The 24,587-nt window shown below is 33.7% G+C and overlaps 2 protein-coding genes across 7 annotated transcripts in view; one reads left to right on the plus strand and one right to left on the minus strand.

Annotated features, from left to right (window-relative positions):
* Window positions 1–24,325, plus strand: part of LRRTM3 (leucine rich repeat transmembrane neuronal 3) — a 206,934-nt gene extending 182,609 nt beyond the window's left edge. Inside the window, exons 3-4 of one of the 2 annotated variants that reach the window (XR_014249322.1) lie at window positions 349–7,800; window positions 8,294–24,325. Coding sequence is in view for 1 of the 2 variants with exons in the window: in XM_082408642.1 (XP_082264768.1) it covers window positions 349–558 (210 nt within the window). In the remaining variant the exon portion in view is untranslated. Of the gene's footprint in view, window positions 1–348 lie in introns of both variants that reach the window. The other variant, XM_082408642.1, reaches the window with a different exon arrangement.
* The window catches only part of CTNNA3 (catenin alpha 3), a 1,737,547-nt gene that overhangs the window by 1,127,374 nt on the left and 585,586 nt on the right, over window positions 1–24,587 (minus strand). The gene's annotated exons all lie outside the window — the stretch shown is intronic.

The raw sequence follows: 24,587 nt of genomic DNA on the forward strand, positions 1-24,587 counted from the left end.
ATAAGTAACCAAATAATATTTTTCTTAGTTCCAAAACCACAAATTTTCCTCACTGAGGAAAAGCATTCTTCTGACTTTTCTAACAAAACTTTTAGTATTTTCAGAATCGCTTAGGTTCCTATTTACCTGAAGGTTCTAGTTAAGAATTGAGCAGCTCCATCTCAGGCTTTAGAATTGTTGCATTCTGCGTGCTAGTATGAGAATGAGGGACATTAGTGAGATAGCGGGGGACTCTTGAGCCACAGATATACCCATGGAAGTTAGTCAGGTCAGCACTTCACATTCCCCAAATCTTGCCCCCAAAGTTGTCTTTTTATAACTGACTTTTCTCGTGTCATTTTTCCCCAGATACCTTTATCAATGAATGTGTCAACTTTTCTGGCATACGACCAGCCCACAATAAGTTACTGTGGGGTGCATCATGAACTTCTCTCTCATAAATCCTTTGAAACGAATGCACAGGAAGATACGATGGAAACACACCTAGAGACTGAACTGGACCTGAGCACAATCACAACAGCTGGCCGAATCAGTGACCATAAACAGCAGCTGGCTTAACTGAGCTAATTGGTAACCAAGGGTTGCCATCAAACTTTGTAACCTCAAGGACAAAATGAGGAAGATTTGTTCATTGTGGACTCTAAAACAAAAGAAAACAATCCCCTGTTAAAATAAACAAAAATCCAAGATTGATTCATGAAATAAAGAAGACATGAATTGTTTCAACTCTACACTTTATAATTAGCTAAGTTGTGCAGTATTTTTTTGACTTAGAGTATGACCCTGAAAAAAAAATCTTTTTTTCTCAAAACTCATCCTACCTACCTGTAAAAACTGTACAGAGCTAATGTATTTTTCATATTGTAAAGTTTCAATTATAGAAACAACTCGTATGTACAGTACCATAATTTAATTACATTTTACTTTACAAACTTTATGTATTTCAGTTTCTAAAATTTTAAATTAACAAAAATTATTTCTTGTGTTATTCAGAGTTACTCAGTTTTGTAGGGACTGTTTTGTTACTGCTTTTGTGCCCAGAAACCTTGACTCTCAAATTCTGTGCTGTGCAAAACATGCACGATTTTTATCATGCTTACGGCGTAGAATTTTATCTACTTGGTCCAGAAATAATACATTAACCAAAAAGGGTTTGTTGAGACTTGTAAGAAGTTCTTCAATTACATAGACAGGTCTTTCTTATAAATGAAAAAAAATCAAAGATTTTTTAACACTTCTCAGACTTAACTGTTGCCTTGAATTACAGCCTAGTTTCTAAGCAGTGAAATGTAATGATAAAGAGGGATATTTTAACAACGTATTTCTGAATGAATGACTCATTATTTCATTCTTTTGAGTAACCCATTGTTAAGGGTGGGGGGAAGCATGGACAAAACATCACTGGAAACAAAGGCCGTAACCACAGCAACAGAGTTTGATATACTTAAAAGGTGCAGCTGCCAGTGACAAAGAAAAACTCTGTTACTTCTCATTACTTCAGGCCAAGGTGGGAGGATAAAGCATAATAATTGTACAGTAGCAATTTTTCTCTTAATTAACCCAAAGTGGTTTACCTAAAAATAACCATCAGTGCAAAATGTGCCTGGTTTTAAGACAATTTCCCATTTAGAATGGTGAGGCTGTATTTTAGGAACATCTGAAAGGAAATACATGAAAATTTTCACTTTGTGTGCTACATCCATTTTCTCCTGGGAGAGAACTCTAAACATCTACAGCTGATTCAATACAGATAGGAGCCATGGTGGAACTTTATCACGCAGGTAGACTGTAAACATCCTTAATATGTTCTACATTGTTTATATTGCTATTCATAATGAAATTCACCTCCAAATTATCTGAAAAATAATCCAGAGTAATTTGAAACCACCCCGGATCATATATCGATTATCCAATTGTATTATAAAGTTAATTCAATCAAATTATGAAAACCTGACTTTTCAGAGGCTGAAATAATCAACTTGTTTCTGTTGTTTGCTTGACACAGGTCACTGTTTGAAAATATTGTTATTTTATCTATGGTATTCACACATCCTTTTGTGGTTTTTTTTAATATAAAACTACAAGTTTTAATTGCTGTTACACTAGGAGAAGTGCTTTTTTTATGTTGTCATTTTTAATTCATGACATCAAAAATAGGTTGAGAGGATGTCAATCTAATAGGGATCAAACACAGTCAAAAACAATGAAGAAAAGAATTTGTGAAAACCGATGTCAAACTTTCAATTTTTTAAATTTCTTCCAAAGAAATTCAAAAGTGTAGTTTTATGCAGGTTTATCATGGCAAATTTAAGGGCAGGTTCAAAGAGAATGAATTTAAAAAATCAAGAGCAAATTTTTGTTGAAAATATACTGTCAGAAGGGAAAGAAACAAAATGTTGGAAGAGCAAACTCTCTTACTAATTTAAATGAAACTAAATGTCACAGCACTTGTTATCAACTATTTGGCATTCCAGATTTTGTAACATATTTTGCATAAATTATTTGCTATTCAGAAAATTTTGTCATTTTTAGTTTAATTTTAATTTCTTTTTTTCAATTTCTGATTTCCTTGCACTGTATTATTGTCAGAGTATTCTTAATCCTCTACACTGGTATTTTGCTTTGCAGTTTGCAAATCTATAGAGGGTTAACTATAAATCTATTATGTGTGGATCTGAAATCTGATGCAAAATTTTATTTATTATGTAAACCAAAATGTCACTTGCAATTTTTTCTCATAGAAGTTGTCCTTGCAAAGATTCAAATATCTTTTAATTTGTGTAAATAAGCATTTTATATCTTCTCTTTCCAGACATTTTCAAACTGACAAATGATTTTTAGAAATTTTAAAGGTTCCAGGGAGCCTCACAAATATATGCCCTTTATTTCCTGAAGCAAACTGCTTTCTTTCTTAAACATTTTAAGTTCATCTGAAGTGAACAACTATAAATAGAAGCAGTCACCTTGGAACCAGGTGCATGGGAGCTCTTAGCTCTGGGCATCGGAGGACTTATTACGTACATTAAGAGCCAAATAAACTAAGAATTTTGGTATTTGTCATATTTGAAATTAAACCCAAAGGATCTTTAACAGGAAAAAAAAAAAAGATGTTGGGTTACTTGTTTGCTTAATTTTTATTCTGCCATGTCCCGGGGTGTGGGGGCTTTGCGGAAATGAAAACCTGCTAGAGGAGATTGTGTCTGGAATCTTTACCATACATTTGCAATTTATATATTTGTGTCTAAAATCCCTATTTCTAATCTGTCTTTTTCAGAATTCAGTAATCTCCCATTTCCTCTTTCTAACCACCCCATGTCTTCCTTCCTGTCTACTACTCACCTCTTTAAACAACTGAAATGTTTCTATGTTTGGAGTTGAAAAATGCAGTTCAGCCCAACATGGTTACAATAACAGCGGTAGCTACAGCAAACACATTTAAGCAGTGTTTTGAAGTTTACAAACCATATTCCACATAAATTATCTCATTTTCCCTTCATAACCAATCTATGAAGACACATTAATCTCAAAGAAGTTGAGACTTGCCCAAGAACACAGGGCTAATAATTGGTGGAGCTGAACTACTCTCAAAATTCAGACCCTATTAGTCTTTCCACTATACTAAAAGCCTTCCCTCTCTGATCAGGGCCAGAGAATTTCCAGATAGTAAATAGAATGAAAGTCCCAATTTCCAGATAGTAAATAGAATGAAAAAATGTTTGACATGTTGTTTAGTAATCCCTAATTTAACTCAGTTCCTCTATCTGTATAATATATGGGCTAAATAGACTCTTTCTGTGTGCTACTCTGGGCTCTCACATTAAAACTCTTTATTCAAAAAGTATAACAAGTCATAAATTTCTTAACAGATCACATCATTTGTAAATGTGTAGAACGGTTGCTTCCAAGAACTGGATGTATATAGTCCCCAAGGTACAGAATAAAATTGAGAAGCATAAAAAAAAAAACAAAAACAAAAAAAACAAAGATCAAAATCGAGATTATGCATAGAGTTATAAAACAGATTCATAGTGCAACGTTGAACATATGTTTAACACATGTTCAACTGAACACACATTCAATTCAGAGCTAATTGGAAAAACTTTTGTAATTTTCTTTTTTTCCTTTTTTGTTTCAGCAAAAATACTTATTGAACCATGAATTTTTACATCTATCTTAATAGAGAATAATTTTCTCTATTCTCCTTCCAATAAAAATGAAATGTAATTCATCCAAACTGATGTACAGATGCAAAAACATATGCTAATAAGCAAATAATATTTTTGATCAGCTCATTTTATCAAGTCTCTATCCCTACTCCCAAAACCACAAAATCAGACAGATTTTCATATAAATTATATTTTTAGAAGGAAAGAAAACTTGCCCAAATTTAACATTCAAGACAAATGACATAATCCTAACTTGAAATCAGATCAGTATGACTATGACTCCACAAACTGCTTAGAAATAGAATCTTTTTTGCAAAAATATTTTCTAAAATAAAACCACTGTATATGGGATTAAGAATATATGTTTTTCTCTGCTCCTGACTGGAAGACAGATATCATCTCTCAAACTCAACATTAAAAATAAGTAAAGAAACTGGAAGCATGAAAACAGGTACCTGATGTGAATGATTAGTAAGCTGGAAGAAAGAAAATCAGACGTAGATTTTCTGCTGGGTAGACGGTAGCCAATGAAGGAAAAAGTAACAGAACCAGCAGATATTCAGCCTCAGGAAAAAGGATAATAAATCTCTAGAGTAGACACAATAACATCTTACACTATAGCTCTTAACAGTTTATCAGTCAGGGTAAGGGTATAACCACCTCGTAACACATAAAAAGTCCCGAGGTCCAGATGGGTTGATAATACAGTAAGAAATCCAGATAAGTTAGTCTTGCAGCAAGTAAGAGCCTCCAACTACTTTTATTACCTTCTCAACTCACCACAGCTGTCCCTAACTAGAGAGGTACCAAAGGCAGAGGATCCAGAGTCAAGGCTTTCAAAACCCTGACATACCCACAAGGGTGGAGTAGACTGACAATCAGCAATTGTGCTTCATTTTACTATCAACTGTAATGGGGAAGAAATATTTGAAAATTTAAAAAATATATACCAAAACGGTGATGGGTTACCTGTAAAGGTCTCTCATGGCTTACATAATGATTTTAGTATGAGATAAGAGGCTTATATGTAACATTTTTAAGTTAGGGTAAAATTGATGTTTAAAAAAGTCCACAGTTGATTATTTACCTTTCTATTAAAGACGGTGACCTTAAAGCAAAAGAGTGCCTCAGCCATCTAGGACTTAGAGAACTCTTGAATTTCTTCCTCCTTTCTCCCATCTATTTATAGATTTTCTTTTATATGATATATGTCTTCCCAAAAAATTAAGTGAAATTTTATTTTGTATAAATCAAATAATATTTCAAATACATTAAGGGACTATATGATAAAGGACCCTTGAAGTAAATCCTTCTTGTTTTCTAATCTGAAACACCACTCACTAATTTATCTTTTGTAAACTGATTTACACATATCTTGTGTTGCATAATGCAGCACACGGCCTTAAAGGTTCTATGGTGCAGTCTCTACCTCAGACTGTATAAAAGAAAGGACTCTCTAGTTCTGAGCAGGTCTATAGACACTAGAGTGATCATTTTCAGTCAGTTTCAGTTAGGGAATTTATTTATCTGGACTAATATGAAAAATACTATTAAAATAATATGAATGGATAAAGTTGGCAAGTTATATTTTTTCTAGTTATTGGTTTAAACTTTTGTCACCTATCATAGTGTCAAAGCTACTATTAAGAAATCAAAATGAGCCCAAATCCCTTGGATCCATACTAGATTTACTGAGTCAGAATCTCTGGAGCTAATCTCTAAGGCATGCTAAATTTTGCAAAATATTATTCAGATGAATTTACTTTTGCCAAGCCATTCAGTTGCTTTTTATTCTAGTCTAAAATTCTTCTTGTGCTTTCCTATTCCAATGTGAATCTAGTTTGCTAAGCCTGGATGAACATTTTTCTTGATTAGAAGAATGTGTAACAAAGGACAACTATACATAAAATGGTCAGGTTGTTTCCTAACAAACTGTGTTATTTATAGATTTTGCTCCCCACTAGCTCTTCCAACAGAAATCTCTGAAAACCATCTTAAATCAGCTGTGTTATTCACTTATATTATTATCCATGAAAGCAAGTAATAAGTTAACTGTTGAAAAGCTGGAGTTGGGGAGAGAGGAAGGACTAATTTATGATGTAATAGGCATTGTGTTGTCCTCATCTCATTCTCAAACCATCTTAGGAAACAGGTACAACCACCATTTTAAAAAAAGGAAAATAAGAATCATGGTAGCTGAATAATTTGCCAAGGCTTATATAGTAGAGTTGGGGATTCAAATCCAGCGCTCCTGACTCTAAGAATGTGCTCCTACCACCCAATAGCACGTTTTCAAATGTTAACAAAGACCACAATCAATATAATTAGGCTCATATGTTTTAATAAGGGGTGTGGAGACAGGAGGAAAAGAATGTACTTTCCTATTCCTAAACAGAAAAATTGCATAAGCTATTTCACACTGTGTAGAGATTTCCTTCAATATCCCAAGTCCGCAACTTAATGGAAAGAAATATCCATTATTTTCTTGAAGTTTTATACATTGTTTCCTAAAAAGCATGAACATTTGAAAGAAAAAATCCTTCAAAAAATAAATACTCCCAAATACTCATGTTGTATTTTCATTTCCAATTTTCCTAGCATATTATAAACTTATGACAAAAATATGATAAGTAGATATCCATAATATAAACTTCAACTGGCCAAAGATGGAGGGAAGGTTGTCAATTGAAGCAAAAATGATATAGATAAACAGTCAATAAAGTAACCAGTGCAATGACAATGTGAAAAAAAGACCAATCATCTACAGTCAGAAAATGTTAACTGGCAATGACATGGCTTAGGTTGCAGAATATTTCCTTTGATGATTTTATGTGGGGATATTTTTTGTAGAAGTACCATGACTTACACAAATGATATGGGATCTGGGAGCACATTACATAAAGGAGGCAGGAAGATAACCTCTATAACAATGTAGATTCTGCTTCTCCTGTTACTCAAAACATATTCAATAATATATAGTTTAAACTAAAAATAAATATAATTTTCCTTGTGAAGGTAATACAAATGTTTTCATCATTATGCGCAGGTGGCCAAATAAAATTTTTTACATTTATTTTTAAATTCACATCTTCAAATAAATCTTCCTTAGTTTCAGCTATTAACAAATGATTATTAAATAGTGCCTTGATTCCATTAGTGTCTCTAGGAGAATTTTATTAAACCACTGGACTAACAATCTCTCCTATTTCTCCCTGAACTTCCACAAGCCCAAGGTAATATAATTGGGAAGTTACATTATCATTTTACTCCATCACACTATCTGAATATGTAACATCCATGTAAAAAACATTTTTTAATAATCCACGTGGGATTCAAGAGCCAGTAAAATACTCTGTAAGTCACAATTCTACTAAAAATTGCCACTACTACAACTGTGATAAAACTATGCTATAAATTTAAAACAATTAATAAATCCAGCAAGGAAAGAAGCTCTAGCATCCTAAATCTAATATCATTACATCTGTTCATGCTGGCACCACGACCACCATACAGAATTTATAACTGAAATATCTAAAGTAATTCTGATTTGTAACAACAAAGATGCTCCTTGTATCTGGGTTGAAGATGTGGTAAAGGACAATGAAGAAGACAAAAAAACTACACATACCGAGAGGTAGGTAAAAGAAATGTGATTTATTCTCATTAGATAGCCTGCAAGTAATTTTAAAATTTGAGACTAATAATTAAAATTTACAATAACATTTATGTCATCAAATGTCATCAGTAAAAACCAATATGGATATTAGGAACATAAAAACAAACAGATATTTGTGATGGCAATACATATTAAATAGATAGACAGAATTAATTCCACCGAAAGAGAGAATACTAAGGATAAAAAATACTTTAACTATCACTATTATTTCTCCTGAGAAAAACTGAAAAGTCAGAATAAAAGATTCAAACTAAATACCACATGATCTTTTCAAGATTCATTTTGAAATAGCCCAAATATAAGCCCCAAATTGCTGCTTTCAACCATGAGTAATTACATTAATTCATATATACCTAGTCAGATTCTGATGTTGAGAAATGAACTGTGTTTTAAATATACTCCATCTGTGCTTATTGTTTTACATCAATGATATATTTGCTTTCAATTACAGATACATAAAGACACTGCCCTAAACAGTCTGATGAAAACATGGTGAAAGATTGGATCAACCCTATTCGTTCTGCTCTGCTATAACGCAATTACTGGAATAGCATGTCCACCGCAGTGGGAAGCTGGAAATATGGTTTCTAAAGTCCTCTCTAGCAGTTCTTGACCAAGACACTTGTAATATTCATTATCTATGGGTGTTATTTTACATTCATTTATAAAATAAGGAAATTATTGTCTTGAGCCAAGAGCCTAGAGACCCATCCCAGCTCTACTCTGACTACACTTATAACAAAGAGGTCTAAGGAAAGACACTGAATATCTCTGAACTTCAGCTATCTGGAGAAAAACCTGAGATCTTTGTGAGGTGGACAATTTTTCACCTTTGGATTTGATGAAATCTTAAGATCAGTGTACTGGACATCCTTCAAAGCTCTTTGCCAGTTCCTCCTTAACAAACTCCAAACTTGAGTTTCTTGAACCATTGTTGGATTTTAGACATGGCTATTTCACAATGAACCCTTGTCGTACTTCATCATTTTCTGGAAGAATAACATAAGACTGGGGTAGTAGCCCTTATTAATGTTTTCCTTGCATTTGATTCCAGTTATGGAAGAAAAATGTGTGAACTAATATGACACCTTGGTACTACCATAAAGGGATAGGAAGAAGAGTCTTTTAACAGATAAATACTTTAAGTAATATAAAACATGTAGTTTGGGGTCACTTGTTTTAAATTTAATAATCAAATATAGATTTCAGATAAGTATATGCCTTCAAGCTACTGTGAATATAAACATAATTCTCTATAATGATGACATGGTTTTATTGTCATATACTTTCACTTTCTGAGGGCAGACAATTGACTGTGCTCTATAATTGCCACCAGAATTTAATTATTTCCAGAAATAATGACTTAATACTAAGTGCTTTAAAACAAAATGATAATAATTAACACTTAATGTTTACTTTTCTGAACATTTTACTTGTATTAATTCATTTAATACTCATTAATATGGTTAACAGGATTAATAATAACCCTATGAAGTAAGTACTATTGTTATCCCTTAAGAAGATAAGGAAAATGATGCTCAAAGTGACTATGTATTGATAACATACAGCTTCTAAATTGTGGAACAAGAATTCAAATTCAGATGATAGATATACAGACAAACTGACCCCTACCAATTGCCCATTTAAAGTCCGCTTCATAAGCCAAATACTTAAAAGTCTATTCACTAAAGGCTACAACTGAAGACATCAATATAATGGATGTGTTTATTAGATAACCAATATATGTCAAGTGGAAAGCAAGAATCTTCGAGAGATATAAAAAAGTATATGATATAGTCCTTGTTCTCAAGGGGCTTATAGTCTCAGCAAAGAGAAAAGACATTCATATTAAGCAAAAAAAATATATATATATATATCAAGCTAAATTGAATACCTGTAAGTGCAGATGGCAATCAGAAGATGAAATCAAAGTTAGCAGAGTTTTGGGGGATAATTCTGGGCAAAAGTGAGAACTGAGATAGAAATATAGAATGTAAAACTAACAGTATTCAGATGGGTAAAATGAAGAGAGGGAAGTGAAGAAAGAACACTGTGTTTTTATTTATGTACATTTGTTACTCCAATAGTATTTGTTAGAGTCATGTTTGTCTAGCATAGAAACACCAAACTCAATTTTTGTCCTGATTGCCTAAAAGTTCAGACCCAAATTTTACTCTGGCCACAGCAAACTTGTGGCCTTTCTAGATGGACATAAATATTTCCCAACTTTTCCTCAACTCTATTTCTCTTTATATTGCTATTTATTCATTGTGTTTCATTTTTCTTAGGGGCGGGGAGGTGTTAAATAGTATTAATCCTTTGTGGAAAATGTTATATCTGTTTCATTAAAATGTTCATAAAGCATTTTGAAGACTGATTCAGACAACTTTATTAATTTAAAATAATTATGTGAATTAAATCAAATAATTTCTTAGAAGCTAATAATTATAACATCCTCAAATTACTGTTCGGCATCAGGTGAAAAAATGGCCCACAAATTGACTGACTTTTTCTTTTTACAACCTCTTCAGTCTTTATGTTAACCTTGGTAAATATTAACCATAATTTTTATTCCAAAAAGTAAACACAACTTTTACTTCTGATTGCTACATTTCACAAATAAAGAAACTAAAGTAGAATATGATTAAAGGTCATGATCAAAATCACTTTGGCAACAGAAAACAGGCCCACTAATAGAATTCACATTTACTCAATATTAATTTTCACTACAGTAAAATATTTCATGAACACATCAAAATTTAACAAAATAAGCAGAATTATTTCTGCCTTAAAAGTACAGACAACTGTCAATAAAGCTGTTATATTTTAAAAGCACAAATGAGGTTGAGAAACATTCTCTTTCTATCAAATTTTACTTATCATTTGGACTATTAACTTGCAGCTATCTCTGTGGTCACTTGACAGTTATAAATTTTCATTCACAGGTATTTATTCTGAGTGCCTGTTCTTTTCTACAGGGATTATCCTTTATATTATATCCACAATTACTTTGGCATTTTTAATTCAATTCAATCAAATAAGTATTTATTCAGCTTTTACTATAACATGCCAAGGACTAAGGTGACAAAGTGATCAAATGCTTAAAAGTGAATAAATAGGGGCTTCCCTGGTGGCGCAGTGGTTGAGAATCTGCCTGCCAATGCAGGGAACACGGGTTCGAGTCCTGGTCTGGGAAGGTCCTACATGCCGCGGAGCAACTAGGCCCGTGAGCCACAACTACTGAGCCTGCGCGTCTGGAGCCTGTGTTCCGCAACAAGAGAGGCCACGATAGTGAGAGGCCCGCGCACCGCGATGAAGAGTGGCCCCCACTTGCCGTAACTGGAGAAAGCCCTCGCACAGAAACGAAGACCCAACACAGTCAAAAATAAATAAATTAATTTTTTAAAAAAGTGAATAAATAATTACAATTCAGTGTGATATCTCTAAAAATGAAGTATATGCATGATGGTATAGGATTGATGGAGAAAGAATAATTAATTTTGCTGGAAGAAAATCAGAAAAGTCCTCAAAGTAAATGCCATTTGAGACCCTGGATTCTCAAGTTTGCCAGTCACATAACTCACACCTGTCCTGCAGGCTCCACTCCTCACTCCTAATGATAGTTGGGAGGTATTTTAGATGTTTATGAGTATTACCTTCTAGAAATCTAGAACTCTGATAGTTTCTGAGTCTAGTATTTTCCTCAGATAGTTAGCTACTCCGTTTCTTTCCATGTATAAATACTAAAGAAGATTTTTAAAAATTTTCCGCTTCCACAATCTTCTAAATTTAATCCTCCAATCAAAAGTATTCAATTTATCCATTCCACGGTAAATTCAGGACATATGAATTTTGTTAAATAATAAGTAAATAAGTGTAATGGATTGTCAGATGTTTTTATTTTGCTTTAACATGTCCCATGCAAATCCAGTGTGTGTGTGTCAAAAAGGCTATATTGCAGTTCTAACCTCAGGAATATGTGAAAAAATGTAGAAGAGGTATATTTGCCTGTGCAACTTAAATTTTCACCACTTACTGGTTATGACATGACTGATATTAAAGTGAATGAGAATTAGGTTATAAATAGGGTCTTTTGTATTCTATTCTATCAAACAATTCTTTTAGAAAGTGAAAAATATTAGTAAAGTGGTCAGTTCATCTGATACAGCAATAAGCACTGTTGCTCTGGTAGCTGCTCAATATCATTAACTTTTCATTTCTTTAAATATGTTTTTCCCTTAACAAATTCCTCTCTTTATGAGACTACCACTCTTCCCAAAGGATTTCACCGTTTGTTTGGTGCTTAAGGCAATTTCTTATTAAATTCTCAAGAATGCAACTTACATTAAGCTGAGGCAAAATAGTTGAAGCGAATTCAGTAACTAGTTCAAGGCACAGTTTTCTGATCTTCCCACTTATAAAAATGAATATATTTTAATATTAGAATTCCAGAATATAACAATATTAACATGAAGAGAGTTCATCATGAAGAATGCTATTTTAGTGAATGCCAAAGAACTTGTTTCTTAGTGGTCTCCTAAAATATTCTTGTGGATTATGAAGAGTGTGCAGTATGGCAAAGGCAGCCATGACATTCCTATATATGGAAATGAAATGTATATTATATTCAAATAATTTTTTTCAAAAATAAATTACATATAAATTTTTACTCTAGGTAGTTATCTATAGTGTAGCCCATGCTATATTGTAGTAAATGAGCCCGTAAAACTGAGTTCATTAGACTGGAGCTATCTACTATGTTAAATACCTGAAATATTCTTAGTATGAGTACGTTGAATATTATCTTTGAAATGTTACGTATGTAGGGTGTATAATTTTTTCCCATTTTAAAAATTTTGTATAATTTTTTAATGACTATAAAATTACAACAGCCTTTAGGTTTCTGAAGTTTCATGACTGTCCTTAATTCCTATCAAAAAGCAGCAAAATCTAGCCTGAGAAACTCCAGTTGGTTTACAAAGAAAATTTGCTTTTCATTTTATGCGGCCCTGTTACAATTAGTGTGAAATACTGACATTTACATTCCTGAGTGCAATAAGAGCAGGATGGAATGGTTATGGCAAATAATTGGACAGTCTCCAGAGAGGCTTTGAGAAATACTATTAGACCTCCATCTGCTGGTTGGAAATTCCAGGTTCATAGGGTTTAATGCTAGCTAAAATAAAAGGCTTTGATGATTTCTACCACTCCTTTTCAGGCTTGTACCCCATCTACTTCCAAAAGGACTTGTGACAATTTATGGACTAAAACATCTGCATAATTAAATATTTTAAGCTAGTGATCACTAGAAAGACTACATTTTATTATTTCTATTAAATTTCTTATTGCATATGTGTGCCCACATAGTGAGCAAGGGTGATAAGACTTGAAGAGGAAAAGTTTATATTAATTTATCTTGCAACATAAATTGTCCAATTACACAATATTATGCAGTTCTATTAGCGCACCAATAAGGTTCTATTTAACTTAGTTCCAGATCTAACAACCAAACCTAGCTTTCAAAGTAAGTCTTTTTTTCAATAAATTGAATATCCCAGAGCTTAAAAACATTCAGATAAGGCCCAAAGCTTCCCTTTTAAAAAGATCCTTTGACACTTTTCTTAAAAGGAGCTCTTTGCTTGTGGCTGGAATTTAGGACTTCCACAAATCCCTTGAATATTCAATGACTTGGCTTTATGTGACTATATGTGTGTATTTATGAAAGATCCAGAAGCTTGCTAATGAGAATTGCTAAAATATATATATATATATATATTAAAATATAACTTAAGATTATTTCTGTCAAACCATTATGTGATACAAAGTCATCCACTGGAGTGTATTTACATGTGGTACTGTAATGGACAGTAAGACAAAAAGAAATCCACTGCAGGACATTCCCTTTTCTGCCTAGAGTCATGGTATCCCAGAGAACACACCAATCTCCTCAGGAATACCAGTATAAATTTTTAATACAAGAAAAATATCCACACTATTCACCTGTTACTGCTTATGAAATTCCCAAATGGTAAGGTTCTTACCAAAGCAAACCCTGAAGCATCTAGCATTTAAGCTATTTCATGCCAGAGAAAAAAAATTAAAAATTTTTTTAGAAATAAGAGTAACTGTTAGTAATAAATTATGTCCAAGTCACTCCAGCACAGTGTATTTCAATCACTTCAGTATTTTTATCTCCCCAAAAAGTGTCAGAAATGAGACATGAAAAACTATTAACTGAATCATTCACTCATTGAATAGATATTGTTGTCAGTTTGTTCTCTGAATGGAAATAATGAACAACTGATTTATTTATAACTGGTAATTATGATAATACACCTTCATTTTCCATCCTTTTCAGTATATTATAGATATTTTGTAATTGTCTTATTTCATACCAGATCTAAAATCATAAGTTTCTATAAAAATTTCTTCTTTCCCAGGCTTTCCCATAGCTTCCTTTGATTTGGGGTGTAATTAAAATATTTTAACTGACTTGGTTCTCTTGTCTTATTTTTTTTCTTTTCATTTTCTGCCTTTTCCCCTTGTGGAATTGATCCATATCTTAAATTTATGCAACTGGAAACTGAAATCTGAATTTTAAGTAGTTGCAGAATACATTTATATAATCACTGTAGAGTGAATCTTATTACCATTTACTTGATCAAGTTTACCTCGTTTTTTTTTTCTGAGATAGAGGGAAACAGAGCAGGTGAAGAAAGATAATAGAGGCAGATTTATACTTCAGAGAGAAGGAATTCTTGGTCTTAAGAATTAAGGCAAGAAGACTTATTTCATCCCATTTTTCAATTATTTTTAGAGCAGAGAGACATTTCCCTTGAAGTTTTCATCTCTAACTCTGAAATCAATTTTATCTTTTCTATTCAACAACATTCTATTGAACATTCTATTCAACATTCAACAATTTTTCTATTTTGCTGCATAATATGCTCCACATACACTAGAGTCTTCCCTCAAAATGGACTACAGGTCCATATAAGAAAAGCCTTTGGGAATATGCTTCTACATTTAATTGGAACTATTGTAAAGGAAAATATTCATCACATTATAAAACATATTTTTTTAAAAGAGCATGTGAGAAATTTTATTTCAGAATTAGGTTGAGGGAACCCCCGGCCCCGGCACCCCGGAGATATGGTTGTGCTTTGTCCTCAATGAATGCTAGAGCCGTGTAACACTTCCTATCTTTACATCTCCGCTCAGGAACCCACAGCTAGGGTACACCTGATAACATGGTAACCAGGTTAACTTCCCTGTTGAGCATCCTGGCTTTCTTCTTTTTTTATATTATTTCCTCTTTGTAAGCCTAGTTTGTTAATTTTATTTCATATATCTTTTGTTATAAGCAGGCTCAAATTATTTGTTAGGGAGCGAAATGTATAAGGAAATAAAATAGAATTGCTATTCTAAAAGTATTTTTGATTCTTATTGCAACAGTGGTATAATCTAAATTTCGGAATACTCGTTTATTTCTTTAAAGCATCATGCCCACTTTCCACTATCTCATCATCTTTAGATTTCCCATTCCTTAATTTTTATCTTCCTTATGAGCTATAGAAACAAACAAACTTACAGACACATACACATAGACACACACTCACACAGCACACTCCTTCTCCCTTCTCCCATATACTGTTCTTCAGATATAAAGATCACTAAGCAAAGCAAGACATACATTTCAATATATTTTCCACCAGTAGAAACATATTCTCAGGTGCTGGATTAAAGACACTAACAAAGTATATTATCAAAAGAGCTAATGAGGGTTAAAAATGAAGTTCTCAAGAATTTTTAAAAAGTATTTTCTTAGAGTAAGCCAAAAGTCTATAGGTTGTCATTAAGTGGCTCTTAACTATTTTCTAATATTAAATTTTACCTTAAAGTTAACCTAGGTATAGCTTGTAGACCATAAACCATGATAACTATATTCCAAACATTCATTCCTTCACTTCCTTTATAGCCTAAACTCCTCTTTCTGAGCTGCCCATCTACCCCTCCAATCCCAGCCCCAAATCAAAAAGAGTCAATATTTTTTTCAGGTACATACAAGTTTACCCATATGAAAATACCTTCAACGTGATTTCATGATCCTCTTTAAGTGTCTCCTTCTACTTACATTCAGAGAATTGGGGTTAATATGTGAGTTAAATTCTGAAACTTAAAATGTAGGTTTTAGATACCATGTTAATAAACTATGAAATAAATATGAACAGAATCTCCCAAATTGAGATGTAAAATGAATGTAGTTTTCATATCTTGTCCAAAATTTAATCATGATTAACTTCATAGATCATAAAAAATTCATAAAGGAAAAATAATATTTTGTCCACAAAATATATTAATTCATTTACATTTAAAATTTCATGTGTATTTATATGGTTAGACAATAGCCCAACTGCCAGATTTATGAAGCATGCAATAAAGACAAACTTAAAATATAATAATTCTCACTTGGCATGCAAATCCCATCTTTATTTGAAAGTCCTAGTGCCCTGTTATTCCTTAAAATCAGAGAAAAGAGCTCAAATGCAAGAAAAGGAAAATCAAGAAAGTGTATGTCAGATATTGCATTCTGTTCCCAATTATTGTATAATTCCTATTTCATGAAATTTCTTTGAAAATTAAAGAAAGAATAAATGGGTATTAATGTACTAACTATATATCTAAAACTAATATGTTTAATAAATTAAAATTTTGGAATATAAGGCCTCTACATTTATAGATTTGACTTACACTCAGGCAAGCTTGTAAATTACATTTCAATTCTGGTACAACCTTTGTAAAAACAGAGATGTCTTCTTCATAAATAGAGTAAAATGAATTTACAAACCTGTGCAATATAAAAATACAAGTAAAAATCTTATTTAAGTAAATTATTAAGACACGTTCATACAAAATATATCTATTCTGGAGTCTCCATATATTTTTTCTTGTTTTTCATGCCATTAAGTTTTGTTATACTATATATATGGATGCAGCTGGGACTATCAATACATTACTACCAGCACATACATAAAGTTGGGTAAGAAATTTGGATTAGTGGCTCTTAATTTTTTTTTTCTAATCCTAAATACTTAAAGATGTAACACGCTATCAGCAACTCATCATAACAGCAGTGCTCAGTGGTGTGTGTGTATGTGTATATGTGTGTGCATTATGTGTGTATAGTTTATGTGTGTGGTGGGAATGGGGGGCCTGCTGTGGAGAGGGATGTCACCTTCTATGCTTTTTCTTGGCTTTTCTCTGCTAAGCAACGACCCTAAAATGTGTACTTCAATTACCCCTTTTTTTAAAAACAGCATATCTTCATTCGGGTCTGAACCTCAGTCCTACAGAATATAATGTAACTTTGGGTCAACCCCAATCAAGAAGACCCCAAGGAGAGATCTGAGCTGTAAAAATTTATATGTGGATATCCAAGAAATGAGTTTGTATATCTAAGAAGCCTATAATAATCTATCTTGGAGGATCCTGTAGGTGTCAGTTCAGAATCTCCATGGTTCTCTCACAAAAAGCCCAGGCCATTTCTCTGGAAGCCACTTTGGTCTGTATACACCATAGATTTCATCTATGGTGTGATATTTGACTAACTTCAAGATTATGGCAACACCAACTATCTAGGCTTCACCCAAAGGCTTCCTGGAAGCAATTAATCTGACAAGAGTGCAAATGAGACAATTTTGGTCACCCAGGTGATCATGAAAATGACCATTGGGGAAATAAGGGAAAGAGAAACAGATTCAGAAGTATGCTATAGATGGCACATTTTTCAGCAACAGATTTACACCAATACTTTTAAAGGATTCTATGATAGGAAATAGAGTTAAGGAGGGTAAGGGAAAAGGAAAAACTGGATCTTCAGATCCTAGAAGAAGAAAGAGCCTCTCTTTAAGACAGAGCTGCCTCTTTTTTTCTAATAACATTTCACCTAACACTTCCTAGGTCAAAATATTCAAATGAATACCTAGAGAAATTTAGCAGTTTAATCCTTTCTGCTTACTCCTATACATTATTTTTTAACATACATTACTGCTCAGCATTAATATGTTTCCTCAGTATTTGACAACAATTTTTAAATAGTTATTTTCTTTTTCCTAGCATGTTAAAGAACAGTGAACCAGATCTTGACTAGATGAGTCAACTACTCCCTAGGTATAACTCCAGGAGTTGTATTAATTTCATTTGCTGCAGTGGCATAATAATTTACTATAAATGGCTTAAATTACAGCATTTGAACATGTGCCAGGAAATAATACTTTTCCCCAAAGCAGATGAATCATGAACCTGAAATACATAATGCACCTTGAAGGTGCTTATAATTCTTCCAAGGAGTGACTTATCCACATGATAGAACACTGACCATTTGATCTGAGTGGTGACCTTCCAATAGCAATGAATAGCATTTCAATGCTTTGGAAATGTTACTATGAAAAATAAATTAAAATAAATATTTAAAGTGGGTAAACACAGAAGTTTTTCTGGTAGTGCCTCCTTTGTGAGGTGGGAAAGCTGGAGACCAAGAGCAATAACAACCTTGGCTTCCCTTCCTTGAGTTTTTGTAGAAAGGCCCTTCTCAAGCCTTTTCCTTATGCTCTCCAAAATAGCTCAAATACCTATGAGGAAATTTGGTTGGATTTGAGAGTCTCAAAGCAAGTGTTATTAAAGTTTATATAAAGGAAACAAACAGTCAACATCATAGAAAAACTCAGTATTATTTAGCACAATAGTTCAAATAAATCTGTGCATTCTAAAGCCTAACCACTTAGAAATCAGTTTTGGAAATTAACATATATATTATCCCTTATGATCTTGTTTTCATGACTGATATGGATCCATGAAATACATAAAAGAAAAACTAAATATGCTCTAAATAGCCATAATTTTAATATGTATGTATATATTTATATGTATAATAATATATATACATATTAAATATATACATATTTGAATCTGCTAGATATACAGTATGCCCTTAGATTTATGCATCAATTCAATACATATTTATTGAGAACTTAGATATTCAAGGCACTGTTAGGAATTAAAATAGAGATGTAGATGATGGTCTAAAAGAGGCTTAAAAAGGAATTCTGTCAAAATTCAGAATAAATGAAACAGAAAATTTTAATCACCCATAGCGGGAAACAATGATGATAAAAACCTAAGCCAGGCTGCAGTGGAATGAACAACAGAGTGAAAAGCAGAATTCTGGCTCTGATCAGTGTGACCTCTGTCAAGGTCAATTCACTTTTGGGCTTCTGTTACTTTATCTGAAAAATGAGGGAAATTTAACCATGTGATCTTCAGAGTCCCCTCTAGCTCCAACATTAGATAAAACTATACTCCATAAGCTTGATTTAAACCAGAAGGTGCAAACCTCATTCTTCACATTCTTCACTTGTAATGGCTTCACTGATGAATAGCAATGTCAGCTAAAATGAACTCCATCTCCTTTTTCCTTTCCTGACTCCAATGTGATGGAGGTACCAGTTAGGAAGAAAATAGCACTGAGGAGTTGGGATTCACAAAAAGACCGAACTGCATCCAAAACCACGATACTATGATTATGGAATTATAGAATTATTATTTCTGCACCTTAACGTTTTGAAAATAGTTGATGAAAACAAACAATGAAAAGAATAGATAGACAAGTAGAATGTCAGTGAAAACAACTGGGAGACAAAAGTGTATAACTATTTTCTTGTTTGAACTTTTAAGAAAAATTAATGTGTAGTGATATTTTATTCAAAAAAATTTAATATGCAAATTCAATCATGAAGCCATGGCAACCACAGGATAAAAGGTAAAGTTTTGTCATTAAGTTGAAAATGTCTTGGTTTGAAAAGAGTTTAGCAGTAAAATTAAGGTTAAATGAAATATCATGAAGCTGTGCAATTAGGTTAATAATGAGGTGCCTCAGGGATCAGTGCTAGCACAGGTGCTCAATATACTTATTAATGACTTGGAAGAGTTGTGAATAATCTGGAAGCACATTTGGATGACTTCAAGATATTTATAGCAATCAAAACAGGTGAATGACTGCTTTTCTTGACCCATTCATGAGCAATTATTTAACATATTACAGCAAATAATCAACAAGAGCAAATTAATGTGAAGTGGGTAGAATTACCTGAGTTTTCTTAATATGCTAATAGCTACTGAAATAGTTACTGCCTTTCAGGCAAGAGTGGGCAGATCTAAGAAGACATCTGTCTTCATACTAAAAAAAAGGCTGGAATAAAGAATAATGCAAGAGAATTGTTACTTAAACCAATATGTATTGCTGAAAAATTTTGCACACCAGAGCCTTGCTCTACTGCTGGGGCGGGGCGTAGTTCCCCAAACCACACATTACCTGGTGTCTAATCTGATGATGTTCTAAACAGTTTCCCATTATCATCCACTCCTCTCTGACATCTGGTGATTTACTGGAGTTCCCAGATGCCTCTCAGGTGAGTAACATTTACAAGGGCCTCCCCTTACGGCTCTATTATAAAGGACTTCACTGATATTAAGTTTTATGCATTATCTTTCCAAACTGAAGATCACAAGGCTTTAGAAAAATTAAAAGTAATTCCTTCTCATAAGAAAACACACCACCATTCAAAAGTAGCATGAATTATTTTATATCCTCCCCCCCGCCCTGAGGTTATTTAATTATCGTGCATACCAGGAAATCTTAAATGTAGCATAGTTTCAATTATAATTCACTCATTCAAAAATATTTTCTGAGTGCCTCCTTTATCTAAGGCATAGTGGTAATAAGATGAATGAAAAGAACTAATAAAACATGGAGCCTGCCCTAAGAGAACTTAGAAAGCCACATCACCCTTCTCATGAACTAATAAGCATTTCCCAATCCTGGTCTATATAGATAACATATAAATTTGTAATTTCATAACAAATTTGAAACATTAAAATTAATAAGAATCAGTACTGCTTCTCTAGGAATATATAATAATATTTTTAAAGACAAGGAACTATTTTCTGCTACCATTTATCTTTTCTATCCAGGGAAAAACTTGACCTATGGTATTAATTCACTCATTTGAAGAGTTAGCTTTGGTAGTCCTCAAATTTCAGGAGAAAATAAAAGATTTCTAGCCTATTTGAGACTGAGCTGATAAACCAATATAAATAGAATGAAGCCAAATACTAATGCAAACATCAAACTGTCTCCAACACACCTCTACAAAACAACCCATCAGTAAATGGAAATATGTGTGAAGCACTGAGTGCTAATTTTTTTTAAGATTTGGTCAGGCGTCTCCATCCTGTATACATTCCTGACTGGAAGTTTCAGATGTGAACATATAGAATAATTCATCCATGGTCTCAGAAGAATCTGTAGACTCTGGGAATCTCAATGTTAAATGGGACCTTAGAGTTCAAATATTGCTTGAACTATAAATTTTCTCTGTACCATGTGACATGTCACCACCAGAGATTTTATTTAAAACTCATTAATAAAGCTAAAGACTCACGGTAAAAGATAAACTTTGGGTAATTAAGTGACTATGAACCTTTGTTAGAACCTCAAGCATACTTATTAATGACATTTACTAAAAGGTTTGGAACTATATATCTGAAAAATAAAGTTCACAATTTGGAGAATAATTCACATATAAGAGGGATGACAGTTATGTTAATTCTTCTTTCTAGATTTTTCAATAGCTGTAGGTTATTTTACAGTGTGATTTAAGTATAATTTTAGCAAAAGGAAACAAGTACTGAATGAGAGAATTCATCAGCAGGTGGTCAAGTGTAAATAGTCTATCACTCATGCTGGTATTTTTAAGCATCAGCAAATTTAATTCCATCTCTAGGGGAGTAAACTTATACTTTCAGGTATGTGGTACATCATATTTAGTTTTAAGAACATTTTAGAAAGTGCCTTGATTATAAAATAGTAAAAGTACTTCCCTCATTAGGTTTCCTAGGCAGGCAGAAAGTAATGATGTACCTAATACAAATCAGGGCATTTTAAAACAACCAAATAGTGTTTCTAAAAATACATCTTTGCTCTAGGTAAACAGATTTGTCATTGTAAAAACAAAACAATCTGGATCAGGCCTAACACTATGAAACAGCACATGAAAATGGAAATAAAAACAAAAATGAACAAATGGGACCTAATGAAAGTTAATAGCTTTTGCACAGCAAAGGAAGCCATAAACAAGATGAAAAGACAACCCTCAGAATGGGAGAAAATATTTGCAAATGAAGCAACTGACAAAGGATTAATCTCCAAAATTTACAAGCAGCTCATGCAGCTCAATATCAAAAAACAAACAACCCAATCCAAAAATGGCCAGAAGACCTAAATAGACATTTCTCCAAAGAAGATATACAGATTGCCAACAAACACATGAAAGGATGCTCAACACCACGAATCATTAGAGAAATGCAAATCAAAACTACAATGAGGTATCACCTCACACCAGTGAGAATGGCCATCATCAAAAAATCTACAAACAATAAATGCTGGTGAGGGTGTGGAGAAAAGGGAACCCTCTTGCACTGTTGGTGGGAATGTAAATTGATACAGCCACTATGGAGGTTCCTCAAAAAACTAAAAACAGAATTAACATATGACCCAGCAAACCCCCTACTGGGCATATACCCAGAGAAAACCATAATTCTAAAAGACATATGCACCCCAACGTTCACTGCAGCACTATTTACAATAGCCAGGTCATGTGAGCAACCTAAATGCCCATCGACAGACAAATGGATAAAGAAGATGTGGTACATGTATACCATGGAATATTACTCAGCCATAAAAAGGAACAAAATTGGGTCATTTGTAGAGATGTGGTTGGACCTAGAGACTGTCATACAGAATGAAGTAAGTCCTGAAGACTGTCATACAGAATGAACTAAGTCAGAAAGAGAAAAACAAATACCGTATGCTAACACATATATATGGAATCTAAAAAAAAATGGTTCCGAAGAACCTAGGGGCAGGACAGGAATAAAGACGCAGACATAGAGAGTGGACTTGAGGACACAGGGAGGGGGAAAGGTAAGCTGGGATGAAGTGAGAGAGTGGTATTGATATACATATACAATACCAAATGTAAAATAGCTAGCTAGTGGGAAGCAGCCGCATAGCACAGGGAGATCAGCTCAGGGCTTTGTGACAACCTAGAGGGATGGGATAGGGAAGGTGGGAGGGAGACACAAAAGGGAGGGGATGTGCGGATAGATGATTCACTTTGTTATACAGCAGAAACTAACACAACAGTGTAAAGCAATTATACTCCAATAAAGATGTTTTTTTAAAAAAAGAAAAGGGGTATAGTTTTGTATTGATTTACACAGAGAAGGCAGATCTGGTTTTCTTCTCAAAACTGAGTCCATAATGATTAAATAAATTTAATGGGCTTTCATTCAATTCCAGCTTCTAAATGTCAGCCAATTACTATGAAATGACTTTTTTACTTGGATAATCCATTGCCTATTATATTTCTCTCCTGAATCAAGTGAACAACTCAAGTTCGGCTGATCATCTTTATCACCCTAGATTACAATTGAAAGCAGCCATCTTCTCCAGCCCACATAGTTTGACTCTACAAGCTCACTCTGGTGAAGAAAGGTACATATTGATGTAATACACACACAGTCTCTTCAAGGTCAAACGGCAAGTTAAGGGAAAGAAGTCTGTCCTGAATGAGTGTTAATACTCTTCTCTGTACCATGGCTTCTGGATCTTAAACTACTCTGCACTTCACTAGAAGTTATGTGGCACTTGAAACCCCTCTGAATGTGAAAGAAATTTCTGATGCCCAAATGGAACAGTCAAGACAATTGAGCACTCTCCAGAAAATAGAATCCTGGAGATCTGAGGGCACCCTCCTGCATGACGATGAGAGTTACAAAAGAGAAAAGAGAACGAAAAGATTCCACCTACTGCATGTATCTTGTTTATTGATCATTCTCTTGATGAATACGGTGGCAACATACAGGCTGATGAGATTTCTTTACCGTACAAAGAAAAGTTATCCTTGTTTGATAATACGTATCATAAGTCTTTCCTAAACACAGACTACATTTAAGTTGTTATTCAACTATACGGAGAAAGAACTGATGTTGGGGGCATTGAGTCACAATACTGTACTCTTGGGGTACAAATGAAGCACACTTATTGCTAGTAGTCACTAGTTGCTAGATTTCAAATAGGAACTGGGATTTTAAATATTTCAGAAAGAACTACTCTCAAGGTCTCTATTTTCACTGTACCTCTTTCAACTTTACCACACCAACAATAATCCCTGAGCAAGATTCCAAAACTCACACAAAAGCATTTCCTCAAATGCCTTAAATCTTCCTCTGCTCTCAATTTCTTAAACAAATGTGTGTGAAAAGGGCAGGCACTCTGGGGCATAACTCACTGATAGACACCAGAGTGAATCATAAATAGAGAACTTGAGAGGGAATCGAGGGAGTTAAATTGTAAACAGAGGGGCTTCCCTGGTGGCGCAGTGGTTGAGAATCTGCCTGCTAATGCAGAGGACACGGGTTCGAGCCCTGGTCTGGGAAGATCCCACATGCCACGGAGCAACTGGGCCCGTGAGCCACAATTACTGAGCCTGCGCGTCTGGAGCCTGTGCTCCGCAACACGAGAGGCCGCGACAGTGAGAGGCCCGTGCACCGCAATGAAGGGTGGCCCCCGCTTGCCACAACTAGAGAAAGCCCTCGCACAGAAACGAAGACCCAACACAGCCAAA

The sequence above is a fragment of the Balaenoptera borealis genome (assembly GCF_965194805.1).
Source record: "Balaenoptera borealis genome assembly, chromosome: 10".
NCBI lineage: Eukaryota > Metazoa > Chordata > Mammalia > Artiodactyla > Balaenopteridae > Balaenoptera > Balaenoptera borealis.